General features: G+C 51.3%; 1 protein-coding gene across 3 annotated transcripts in view; it reads left to right on the top strand.

Annotated features, from left to right (window-relative positions):
* Nucleotides 1-12,080, top strand: part of TNFRSF21 (TNF receptor superfamily member 21) — a 33,996-nt gene extending 21,916 nt beyond the window's left edge. The window contains exons 5-8 of one of the 3 annotated variants that reach the window (XR_014618272.1): nt 4,633-4,686; nt 7,091-7,310; nt 8,097-9,168; nt 11,556-12,080. Coding sequence is in view for 2 of the 3 variants with exons in the window: in XM_084283666.1 (XP_084139792.1) it covers nt 4,633-4,686; nt 7,091-7,310; nt 8,097-8,326 (504 nt within the window). In the remaining variant the exon portion in view is untranslated. Of the gene's footprint in view, nt 1-4,632; nt 4,687-7,090; nt 7,311-8,096; nt 9,314-11,555 lie in introns of those variants that run through there. The other 2 variants (XM_084283666.1, XM_084283667.1) reach the window with 2 other exon arrangements.
* The last annotated feature ends 729 nt before the right edge of the window (nt 12,081-12,809 follow it).

Here is a 12,809-nt window from a genome sequence, read left to right as displayed (position 1 = left end):
AGTGTTACAGTAAAGTGCTGGGCTAGGACATCAGATAAAACCTGGGGTTGGTTTGTCAGCACAATATCTAATTAACAGACCTAGATTGTGCAGCGTTCAATGCTCTTGAACATTGCTCTGTTTCTGCCAGGATTATCAAGTGCTTGTTCTCAAACAACAAAAAAGAAATTAAAAAAGAGGGTGTTAACTTTGGGAATTGGCTTTATAGGGTGACCCACTGAGACCCTGGACTTCTGATGACTGAGGAACTTGCTTAGATGAGTGCCCATTAATCTGAAAATCCAGTGAGTGGATATTTTGCAGAATAAGCAAACCCTGATCTTGTAGATACTTGCTTTCTGGATCTTGTGCCTGTTAGGCAAGGTGCTTGGAAACTTGGGCCAGAAAAAAACAATCAGCCTCCCGGGAGGAAACCCTACAGAATCGCTGTGGTGGCTGAGTGGGTAGAAGGCGCTGGGGAATTGATGCTCACCACGTGGAGATGCTGCAGGGCCCCTCAGGGGTGTTCTGGTGAGCAGCTCAAAGCTTTGTCTATTAGGATTTGACTGTGTTTGAGATACTTTAAGTGCTTGATTTCCTTCTTTAAAGAATCCCAGTAGACACAAAACCCTCATCTTCGTGCTAAGAGGAAAACAAGCATGTTGTCTGCTTTGCCTGTAGAAAGTGGGATTTTTTTTTTCTGCCTATTTTAACAAATTCACCCAAGCTGGCACTTTCTCTTCCCCCATCTATCCTTTGGGTTTTTTTTCGGATGAGTCTGTAATGATCAACCATACCTGTGGCTGTTCCTGAAGGCTGGTGGTTTCGCTGCAGCAGGGCGTGGGATGCTGAATCCTAGCAGTGCCCTAGGGCATGGATCCTGCAAGGTATTACCTGCTGTAACCCGTTTCCTTGAGTCAGATTCTGCAGGTTGGGCATGCTGAAAGCCTCAGGGGCTGTTCCATCCCCCTGGGACACACGGAGAGAGGCAGAAAGCTGTGGGAAGCGTCTTGTGCAAGGTAGCCCCCAAGGCCTGGAGCCTCAAGCCCACAGCTGAGCTGCATCGCGGCAGTCCTGGCCAGGGCAGCCTGTTGCTAAATGCTGGGAGCAGACACTGAGGTTTTGTTTGGGTTTGTTTTTAATTGCTCTGGTATGAAAGCCTTTAATTAGCGCTAATCTGTTTGGCTCTCAACAAGTTGTCTGTCCAAACGCAGCCCGGGTCGAGGCGGTTTCTCTCTGCACCCAACTGGTTTGATCCAAAGGAGTCGTGGCAGAAGTCGGTGCTGCGTTACATCCCTCGAGCAATGAGCCGTGTGGGAGCAGTCTTGCCAAAAAAAAAAATGAAAATAAAAATAAAATAAAAAGAGCTTTTTATGCTGTGAGGGAGTGAGGGCTCCTGTAAGCGACTCAGTAATGCACATGGCAGCGATGCGGTGCCAGCACTGTGCGCACAGGAGCAAGCAGCAAGCATGTGCTGGTATGGGGAAATGCTTGGAAATCCCCCTTTCCTGCAGAAAACAGCTATGGTAGGGTAAGGTGAAGAAGAAAACACCAACACCCCCAGCTCAGAGCTGACATAGCTCTCAGGCTGCAAATCAGTACCCTAAATCCAGCCTTCCTTCACCATCCCATTCTCTGTTGCATCCTTGTCCCAGATCCCGTATCCAGCTTCCATCTTCAGCCTGTGCAATCTACAGGAGCAAAGCTGCTCTCGTAGTGCCCCATGCCCACAGGAGCCTCTGGGGCTCCGAAATATAAATACTTACAACTGTTGATAACGTAGGAAAAGGGAATTAATGCAAGCCTCTGGAGCATTGTGGTATGTGGCATGAAGACTTTCCTTTGCGTAAAGAAGAGCTCCACTGAATTCTTGACGGCTTTTTTAGCAACAAAAGATTATGCTGGTTTTACACCACACTGTGTGAATTTAGGTTAAAACTGGATTAGCCCCCTGAATCACTTCACAAGTTTTTGCAGCAGTCGCTGATCCAGAAAACAAAGAAGAGCACGGTGGCTGCGGGAAGGGGTTTGGGGCATGTTGAGTTTGCACGGCTCCCGTTCAGCACTGGCAACGAAGGCTTTCTTTTTCCAGCTCATAGGGAAGGCTTTGCAAAATCTCTGCCCTTCCAGGCATGCTTGCTAGGGCAGACGGGTGGCTGCTAGGGCAGCGTGCGAGCCCGGGCACACCCCAGTTTAGCGATGCTGACGGCAGCAGAAAAAGGGAGGCGAAGGGCGGAGAAGAGGGAGAATTCACTGTGGCCCCTGCAGATTGCAGGTTGGGGGTTAGAAGTGGAAAAGTTCAATGCAGCATGGGCGCCGAGTGGAAATTTGGGGGATAAGAGCATTTTCAGGTGGCTGGTGCCCGTAAGCCATGCTGTGTTTGCTACCGAGAGCGCGGCTCCAAGCTCGTCACATTTATGGCTTTGCTGGCTCCCCAGATCTTTTGGGGAGCTGATGGAGGGAAGCAGGCAGCCTTGCTTGGGGTATTCAGCAGCAAAATAATAGATAATAGGGGAGACATGGAGGGGCTTGAATACAGAGAGGAGAACTGCAGCCCTGAGCCCAGTGAGATTTAGGTCCATTGCTAATTTCCCATTGCAGATAATCCTGTGAATCAGCACATATGGCAGAGGAAGAGCCCAGTGTTAGCAGTGTGCGACATTAAGCTGTGCAGTTTTTGGGGTTGCTGGGCAGAAGAGGGATGTGAAAGCCCTGGGTGAGGCAGTGGCAGCACTTTTGGGGGCCTTTTCTTCCTCTTTTGCAGGCCAAAACCTCTGGGTCAGGAGGCTGGCGCAACAATGTTTGCATCCAGCCCTGGCTTCGGGCGGTTTCAAGCTCCTGTGGATTTGCTTCGTTTCCTCTTTTGTCAAAGCAGAACTGAGCTGGGGCCAGTAATTTGACTGTGTGTTGGCACGAAGCTGTAGTATGAAGTGGCTAGGAGCCAGGGGAAGGAGTAGGGCTGGTTGGGTTCGCAGTGGTGGCAGGACTGGGCATCGCCGGTTTTTGGCGGGTTTGCTCTAAACCCTGGGTCAGTTCTCAGTGAACCGAGGCTGTGTTTGAACCAGGCTGGAGAACTGGAGATAAGCACAAATATAACTTCATAGCAGGTGCAGCTGGGTTTGAGGTTTCGTGGCTTTTGTAGCCCCATCTCCTTTTGGTTTGCAGTGTACTGGGCTTAGGAGTGTGAGGAGAAACTGGAAGATGGCGGGATCAGAAAAAAACAAAGGAGACAGTGACTTCTTCGGCCCATAGTTGAGTTTGGAAGCTCTTTATCCAGCTCTTTATCCAGATGGTGGTCTCGTGAGGGTGTCCTGTAGGTTTAAGGGCTCCTGCAGACTGGTATTTCTCCTCCTGTCTCCTCCATGAGCTCTGTGTTGAGGCCTACAGCCCGGGCCTGGTGTCTGCCCGGTGTCATCTGTTGGCTGGCAAGCCGGGAAGCCGTGACCTCAACTCTAAATTTATCCCCTCCGGGATGACACGTGGCCGCCTGACCTGATCACCCCACCGTCTCCCTCTGCGGAGGTTTCCCCTCCTTGGGAATTGTGCTTGTTTTCTAAAAGCAGCGGCTGTTTCATCCCTATTTGTGTTGGGCAGGAAAAACCCGACCTGACCCCAGCACGGGCGGCAGCTGCTGTGGGCTCCGTGCCCAGAGCCGGGCTGACCCAACCCCAAACGCGGCCTTTTGGGGGTTGGGGTTTGGCCGAGAAGGAGCAGTTCCTGGCTCCCGGCAGCGTTTGAGGCTCGATCCTCCCACGGTTGAAGCCACCAAGCTCCTGAGGCCGGTGTCACTCGGAGACAGCGATGTCGAGCCCTGGAGGAGCCGCCTGGACTGAGCAAACACAAACGCATTCCTCCTCCTCAGCATTTCTTCTGCAGATCGGATCAGCAGCTTGATAACCGGCTTGCAAGGGTTGTTTTGAGCTGATGCAGTCTGAGGTTGAGACCTGCCGGTGCTCAGGCTGGGTGGTTTGGGGTCTGGGCTGTTTTTTGTGTCCCCAGGGCTTTCATGATCGGCTGGTTGCTGCCTCGCTAGGAGGTATCACCTCAGGGGGATTTTGATTTGATTTGATTTTTAAAATAAAAATAGCAGAGGGGTTGCAGTTCATTTGTCCCAGCTGATCTTTTATTGCGGTACAGTAAAATGAAGGCAGACGTTTTTTAGCCAGAAAAATGGACCAAGTAGTTCAAGCAGAGCCAGCGGGATCACCGTGCTGGCACCGGGCAGTTCCATAAATGTTACATAAAATGAATGCAAGGCCAGGCTTACGCCTTCCTTCTACTTCTGTCCTCCTCCTCCCTCCCCAAAAGGCATTTGGGAACAGCCTGCAGAAATCCTCCCCTGCATAGAGCATCCTCCCAGCCAGTTCAAGATCCAAGGGGATGCTGCAGCGTGTTAGAGCCGCATCCTAAAGAGCTCTGAGCATACAGGAGAGCCTTCAGGATTTTTTTTTGGCATTGCAAACTTTTTGCTGCAGTGCTCAAAAAAAAAAAAAAAAAGGCTCAGCATCCCAGCAGGATGGACCTGCGCTTGGTTGCAGGAGGTTGCTGATGCGTCAAAGCCACGCTTGGTGTTCTGCTAAAAGCCATCAGCTTCTCGCCTCGCCTCACGGGACCGCGCATCTAACGGCTCTGTCTGTCTGTCTGTCTGTGCAGGTGCAAATGCAGCCTCAGTGGCAAATGCAGGACTGCTCTAACGATGATGGAAAGGTGAGAAATACAGTCGCTCTGGAAGGGCAAAAGTACTGCAGAGGATTTATATTTTATTTTTTTTCCAGCCCGAGCAGGGGTACGGCTGCTGTGGTTTCGCTTGAAATAGGAATTGCGGCGCTGGTTTCAAGCAGATGAGTCACAGGCTATGAATGGTGTTTTTACACCTATTCCACAGGCTTCACCTCAGAGCAACCTTTTACTTTCCCTGCCCTTTCAAAGCCCTCATTCCCACTTGCTTTCCTCCCGCGGTTTAAATATTAACGCTCATCCGAGCATCCTGTTTGCTTTGCCTAATAAGCTGACGAACGCTCAGCTATTCGCAAGGGTTCAGGCTCCGAGGACGCCTACAGTCAAATAACCCCGGGTGATTTTTTTTTTCTAGCGTGCTTTAGCAGCTGTTTAATTAAACTCCAAATAACTCGCACGCTTCTGGGAAGTGTTTTCCCCTCTGCTGGGAAGGCAGGGTTGAGGTGGGTGGTTTCTCTGTGCCTTCCATTTCAGGGGTCCTTGGCAGCCAGGTCTGGTGTGGAAATCAGGGCTCAGGTTTGCAGCTGGATACTAAATGGGGTTGAAGGAGGGAGAAATGAACCCTGTTTGGTTTTATAGGGGAAACAGGAGCACACCGCAGCTTGGAGGGCAGCCAGGCACTGCTTCTCCCCCGCTGGTGGCAGCGGGCTGCAGCTCGTCAGCGCGCTGCTTCGGGGAGGGAGTCTGAGAGCAGAATGCAGGCTCTTTTAATTAAAAATTAAAGCTGACTTTTATTTATAACACGCCTATTGCATAACGCGCTGAGCCAGAACAATTCCTCCCTGTTTATTTTCAATGGGGGCAAAAGGGGAAAGAAAAGGAAAAAAATAAAAAATAAAGAAAACAACCACACAAGCCTTTTTATTCCTCCACAAACAGACTGAAATGTGAATTTGATGTGAGCTAACGGGCGTCTCAGTGGACATGTGATTTGTGGGCGGCGAATTCCTCGACACAGATGAGGAACGCACGGGCACATCTGTGCCTCTGCTGCTGGATCTGTCCCTCCTCAGCATGGAGGTGGCTCTGCAGCACCCTGCCTCTCGCCCAGATTTAGCTTTTTGTTTAATTTCTGGGCAGCAGGTGAAGGGATGCAGGGAGGAATGGCCATGTCTGGTCTCTGCAGGAGGAGAATTCTGCTCTTTGGTGTGTCGAGCAAGGGCACAGGGTCTGGGATGATGTTAAATAATCTGTGGTCTTCAGAGCAGCAGGGGCAGAGCTGCTGGCCAGGGACATGGGGACGCAGCCCTGAGGCTCTCCTGCCTGTGGGAGTAGAAACCAAAAATGCTGTGCTTGAGGCTCCCCACCCCAAGGGGATGCTGAGATGCTGAAGGCATCAAATGTTGGCTGCTGAAGCATGGGAAGAAGGATGCAAGGCATGGGATGAGTTGGAGGGTTTGCATCTCCACAGGTCCACGTGGCGCTTTGGGCTCTCCGTGCCTTTGCGACCCTGGAGCCAAATGCAGGCTGATGGTTTGCTTCAGGGTTATGGGGCAAAAGTGAAGGTGCAGAGGTGATGGTGTGGTCAACACGAGGCCTTGCTTGTCCTTTCTGACCCCGAGTCAGGTGGGGATGGATTTCTCCATAACACATTAATGGGGTGCTCACGGGAGCAGGGGCCAGACGGGGCATACAAATGATTAACTTGGAATGTGGCTCAGCATCCCAACTGGAAGGCAGGGTGGATGTAAATCGGGAACATTGTGTCCCCAAAAGCTGAAATCCCAGCAATGCGTGAGGAACTGGCATCTGAAGCCACCAGAAGTGGTTCAGCAGTGCTACCCTGGTCAAGTGTGCGTGGTTCGTGGACCTCACCGAGGGGGTAGTAGCTCTTGGTTGGAAGTGCAGAGCCAGGCTATGCCTCATTCTTAAGAAACGAGAGCTGTGGAGTAGTTTTTTTGGGATGGGAGTGGATCACCTGCTAGGTCATCATGGCACTTAGCCCCTAGGAGCTGTACTTTGGGCATTAGGAACAGTGCAAAGGAAAAGACAGTTAAAGTAAGTAAATTCCTGGGCAGACATTTTGCGTATGCCACCCCGGTGCTGTGGTTGCTCCCAGCAGGGGTGCAGGTCCCCCTCCTGCCAGCTGAGCTGCATGCAATACACCTAATACTAGCACTGATGTCCCCCACAAGTCACCTCTGGTGCCTATTCTGGGTCAGCAGGTCCCCTCCGAGGAGGTTCCCTGCACTTGATGACCTCTCACAGACATCTGCTCTTCTGGCTTGTGCTCAGGATGGGCTGGGATGTACTGAAAGCTGCCGCAAATTCGCTTTGGGATGTGGATGGTTTGGAGCAGCAGCTCATCACGTAGCATCCTCATGGCTCAATTTGGTTTTTGTTCTGTTTTTTCCCTTCTCCCTTTCCCTCGAAGCTGGAAGGCGACAAGCTGGCGCTGCCGGTGAACCCCAGCCCGCTCAGCCCCACGCCCAGCCCCAGCCCGAAACCCCCTGACGCCACTGTCCTCACCGTGGAGCCCTCTCCTTCGGAGAAGAAATGCTTCTTCGTCGACGAGTCGGAGCCCCTCCTGCGGTGTGACTCCACCTCCAGCGGCTCCTCTGCGCTCAGCCGGACGGGCTCCTTTATTACCAAAGGTACCAAAGTCCTCCTGGGGACGTGGGAGGACCAAAGTGCCATGTGTGGTACCCAAAGGGTGACCACAGCATGTTCCCCACCATGGGGATGTGTTGTCACTAAAGTAACTTCATCACATGCCAATTCAAGACCAGGAATATCCTAATAGCAAATATTTGGGAGGGAAAATGCCTTTAAAGGTTTTGAACTCCTTTGTGGTGCTGTCAGAGGTGTAGCATCCTTGGATGTCTAGGGGGGCTTGTGGTCCTTGGGGTGTGTTATTGCATGAGATGAAAAAAATAATATTTTTTTCCTATTCTCCTCTCACCGTTGGTCCCGCTTGCTGCATTGTGTGACGTGAGATGTAAATCACCATTAGTCACCCACCACTTTTTGAGGGGGTTTAATTTGCTGCATTTAATTTGCTGCCTTCAGTCGTCTTTAACTTCTCACAAAGGTGGAGCACTGAGCTCAGGCAATCTCACAAATCTATACTCGGGTGCAGAAATGAAGCTGACCCAGTGAAAACAACTCAAAATAGCAGAATTCAGCTTTTCTGGCTCCCTTCCCACCTTCACTTCTCAGTGCTGGCCATTCAGCATTTATAACTGCTGTATTTGATCTAGCAGGATCCTGCATGAGGTGCCTCTGCAGCGTTTCTGCCACCTTCTTCACCCCTTTTTTTTCCCCGAGGGGGCAGCAGGGAATGGGCTGGGTCTGCAAGGAGCTTTCCTCCTTGGAGGAACCCGAGTGGAGGCTTCTTGGAGGGGAGTGTTTTGTTAACCACCTGCTCCTTCCTCCTGCAGAAAAGAAGGACACAGTCTTGCGCCAGGTGCGCTTGGACCCTTGCGACCTGCAGCCCATCTTCGACGACATGCTGCACATCCTCAACCCCGAGGAGCTCCACGTGATAGAGGAGATCCCGCAGGCGGAGGACAAGCTGGACAGGCTATTCGAGATCGCCGGCGTCAAGAGCCAGGAAGCCAGCCAAACCCTCCTGGACTCCGTCTATAGCCACCTTCCCGATTTACTGTAGGCACTGGTCACCACGCACTCTCCGAATATCTGCTAGAACTAGCTTGGCACTTGTTAAGATGACCGGCGATGTGCAGGCGGGTTTTGCTGTAGAATACATGGCCAGTATTTCCTCGAGGTGTCCTTGGTTTCTGGAGGGGGGCAGCTTGCCAGCGTCGCGCCTCTCCACCTTAACTCTGTCTCTCAGTTAAAGTCTTTGCACCCTCTGCCCCCTTCAGAGTCTGTCTTTTTTTTTTTTTTTTTTTTTTTTTTGTCTTGTTCTCATTCCAATCAAATCAGTCGATGCACTTTAAAACGCAGTTAATGAACTAAAAGACCACGAAGCCGGTGTCACTTAGGCGTTGAGCCCCGGGGTTGCTCTGTAGCCTGGTTCAATTCTCTCAAAGCTGTTCCTCTGAACAACGTCTCCTGCTACCTCCCTTCCGCCTCGGAGTGGTGAACGGTGAAACACGCGAAGCCGATTGTTGCTGGTTACCTTCTCTTAATGCATCTTAAGCTTTCCCCCCCTCCCACTCCCAGCTGACTTTTTTCATGTACTATCGTATAGCTCACGCCCATCGCTGTGGTTTTACTAGCACGGTTATTTATTGTATGGTTTTCACCTGGACAATAATGCATTGTGCTCCCATAAGCTAAAGCAGAAGCGGTTGAATGGAAAAGAAAGGTTCGGTTCCGCCGACCTTACACTGATAGAAAACAGCCCTAAACCAGTCCTTTGCCTGCGGTGGAAGGGAACCCAAGCGAGGAGCATCCTGCCTGGCCGCTGAAGGGGACAGCAGGTCGTGACAGCGCCGGTGCTGGAGCCGGGGAGGCGAAGGCTGCTGGTTCTGCTCTCCTTGTGGTGTAAGACTTACCGAGCTACGCTTTTACACTCGTGTCTCTTGTTTTTTATACAGACATGGCCGATAAGGGGAGGTTCTCCCGAGATCCTGCCTGGCCTTAAAATAGTCTCTTCAAATCACACTTCACTTTTTATCAATAAGAAAAAGGGGGGAGGGGATGGGGGGGGAGGAGAAAAAAAAAAAAAAAAAGCTGCATCGTTATAAGAAGTCTGTCTGATTATATTTGCAACTATTATGCTCCCGTAATGAACAGTCTGTAATATGCTCAATTTGAAGAAATTACGATACTAGGGTGGCATGTGCTGCCTTGTGGGAAGGGGTGGGAGTGGGGGAAGAGGGGAATGAACTGAAAAAATTGCCTTCCAGTGTACTAATTTATTAATAAATACTAGGTGTTTGTTACTTGACCTGCCTCTGTGTTAACCTCCTTAACACCCTGCTCGGGGGGCACCTTGCTCGGAGCAGGGGCTGCAGGGTGCGATGGGGGGTGAAGAGAGAGAGATTTGGGGTTCAGGGGGGGCTTCTTCAGCCTGTACAAAGCCTTGAGGCCAAAATGCACCTGGCTTTCTGTTGCAAACACTGCCTTGAGGGTGGCTGGGGGTGTGTGAAGTATCAGTTTCCCGGGATGCAGCTGCTGAGCTGATGCCCCGCGAAGCGAAGGGCTCATAGCTGCGGCATTTCTGTTGCCCTGTTGTGTTAGCAACATCCTTCCCATCCCCAAATAACACAGCCCTCGTTCTGCTCTGCAAATGGAAACCTTAGTGGGACGCAAGCTTCTGTTTTATAATACTGTCATTTTGTATACCGAGCCGCACGGGGTATTTTCTGCTCTGTGTTCCCTCTGCCTGGCATCGGAAATCCTTGCTAAGGGTGAAAGGATGAACCTTTGACCACAAAGCTGGGTGAAATACCTCCGACGGACAGAAATACAGAGCAAAATAGCAAGAGCCTTTAATGGGAGCGCTGGGATGGGATTCCCCCTTGCTGGGAAGGAGGCGTTGAGCTCTCGGTGGCTGCGGTGTGTGCTCAGAGCATTGCAAAGAAATATTGAGCATGGCTCGTGTGCCTGGCTATGCTGGATCGCTGAAAGTGGTATTTTGAGGTGGAGCCGAGTGCCACCCTGTTGGCAAGCATGTGTTTGTTTTGTTTTTATCTCTGTGTTGGGAGCGGTTTTGGGTTGCCTGGGCAAGAATTGACAAGGGAGGAGCAGCCAAGCATATGGAAAGGCATGCACTGGTGTGCTCAGTCGATAGCTTTATATAAGCACAAACCACCTGCTGTAGGTAATCCTTAACAGGTTCCTGGAGTGGGGGCCTGGTCCAGCTGGGAAAGTGGGGATTTGTCCTTTTTGTGATGGTCCCATGGGTTGTAAAGGCCAGAATCAACAGTGCTTCCTTCCTGGAGCACCACCATCCCGTTTAACCTGGCCTGGTGGCACACAGTGGGGCAAAACAGCCTTTGGGCTCCTTCTGTGCACACTTCAGCATCACTCCTTCCTTGGCTTGACCTGGCCCTTGATCTTGTCCCTGGCTCCATCCCTTTCCATTTCCTAGCTGCGACTTCATCCGCTGGGTGCATAAGCATTTCTCTGCAATATATAAGCAGACACACGCGTGAGAAATACTCTACATATCTGGGGGTGTGCGGGGGAAATGTCTGAGAGCAGCTGAGCCCTGGTGCACGCAGGGTATTTCCTGGCGCTTCGGGCGTGGGAGGTGCGAGGAGCCACAAGCCCGGTGCCCGCACCCTTCCTCTGCGCCAGCTCCCATGCCTTAAGAAAATATCCCCTGGGTGGAATGGATGGGCTTGTGACCCAGACAAATAATGTCTCTGTGGGTTTGTGACCCAGAAAAATAATGTCCTTGTCCTTGTGCGTGGCTTGAGGTGCTGAGGGCAATGCTCAGACCTGTGCACGGTGCAACTGGAAAGGGTAAAGCTCTTGAGAGCAAGGGTTTTGAAAGGCAAAGCTGTGACTATAAAGACATAAATAATATGTATAAAACCCCATTTTGCTTTTTTTTTTTTTTTTTTTGCAGAGTATATATTCAAAGCACGCCCTTGTGACTGCATCAGTAGGCGAGAGGTGCAGGTTTGAGATGTTTGGGTAGGGTTGGTGCAGGTTTGAAAAGCTTTAGACCTCAGTCATGGTTGCAGTGTCTGTGTCCCTGCATGCCATCTGAAACGTGGGGACAGCCAAGGGGGGGAATTTGGCTGCTGGGGTGGTGGTCACGGACAGAGGGGACAGAAAACAAGGCTCAAAACCCACTGAAGGTGCCTCCAGCATCCTTGGGACTGGAGGGCTCTGCTTTTCCCACCGTACTCAACGCCTCCATTGCAAGTGAAGTCTGGAGATTTTTTTTAAATTACCTTTTTCTTTGTGATTCACAGGAGGTCCCCGCAGAAGATCAAGGCACCCGGTACAGCTTCCTCCTATCCCAGCCCACCTCCAGCTCGGCCCGACGGGGAATTAATTGCAACATGGACAAATTGGCGCAGCCAGGCTCTGGCACGAGGTTATTCCGCCCTGCGGCTCTCCCTCTGCGTCAGCTAATTGCCAGGGACTTGCAGCACAGTCTGTGTGTAGGAGGAGGGCTCTGTGCAGCCTTTGTGTGCACAGCTGAGGTGGGCGATGCCACCCCAAGGACACCGCCACCACGGGTGGAAAGGGGACGAGGGGGCATGGGGACGGGCGCCGCTGGGTGGCCCTGGCACCCCGAGCCCTTGCCGCAGGGTTTTTTTCCTGATGGACTTTGCTCCCCTGAATAGCATAAGGAGGAAGTTTCCAGGGCAACTGGAAACGGGAAAATGAAGGAGAAATAAGTCACTGTGAGTGTTTTCATCCGGGGTGGGTGGCAGTGGTGACATCCTGGCTTGTTTACCAAGCCAGCCTTTAGGATGAGGCTTCCCGTTCACCACGCGATCATTTAAGGTTTGCATTTTCCTTCTGACTGCTGTAATTTAATTTTGTCTGCACAGCCTCCTGCCTTTCCTTAATCTATAAAATCCAGGAGAAAGAAAGGAAAAAAAAAAGAAAGAAAGAAACCAGATGCCTCCAGCTAAACTGGTGATAAAGATGCTGACCAGCAGCTGGGGCAGGGATGCTGTGGGGTTTCCCAGCAGGGTTGCCCAAAGCTTTCTGCAGCTTTAGGTGCTGGCATGGTTCCTGCTGCCTGCCTTTCACTGAATCCCAGAAGATCTGGGGTGGGAAAGGGACCTCTGGGCCACCTACAGCAGGTTGCAGCCAGTTTGGATTTGAAAATCTCCAAGGAGGAGACTCCACCTCCTCTCTGGGCAACCCATGGCAGGGCTCAGGAGGTGCCTAAAAACATTCGTTGAGTATCTTGGCACCAAAGCCACTTCAGCAATCTTCCTCTCTGCGCTATGTGGATTTGCTTTTGCCACATAATGAACCCCTAACAAGCATCTAACTCCAAATCAGGAGCCAGTCCTTCCTGTGGGGTGACATACTGCAGGGGGCAGTGCCCCAGCCAGAAGGGCACATGCTGTTCTCCCCACCAGAAATGATTTCCCAAGCACTTTCAGTCACGTTGAGGGGAAAAAATATGTTTTTTATCACTATTCCTTCACTGATTCACAGTGTGGTAGAGCAGAGGGGGGGCAAGATTATCTGTGAGCAGGGAA

The sequence above is a fragment of the Netta rufina genome (assembly GCF_964035555.1).
Source record: "Netta rufina genome assembly, chromosome: 3".
Classification (NCBI taxonomy): Eukaryota; Metazoa; Chordata; class Aves; order Anseriformes; family Anatidae; genus Netta; species Netta rufina.
The sequence above is the reverse complement of the archived record's forward strand: the minus strand, read 5'-3'. Positions and strand labels throughout refer to the sequence as shown.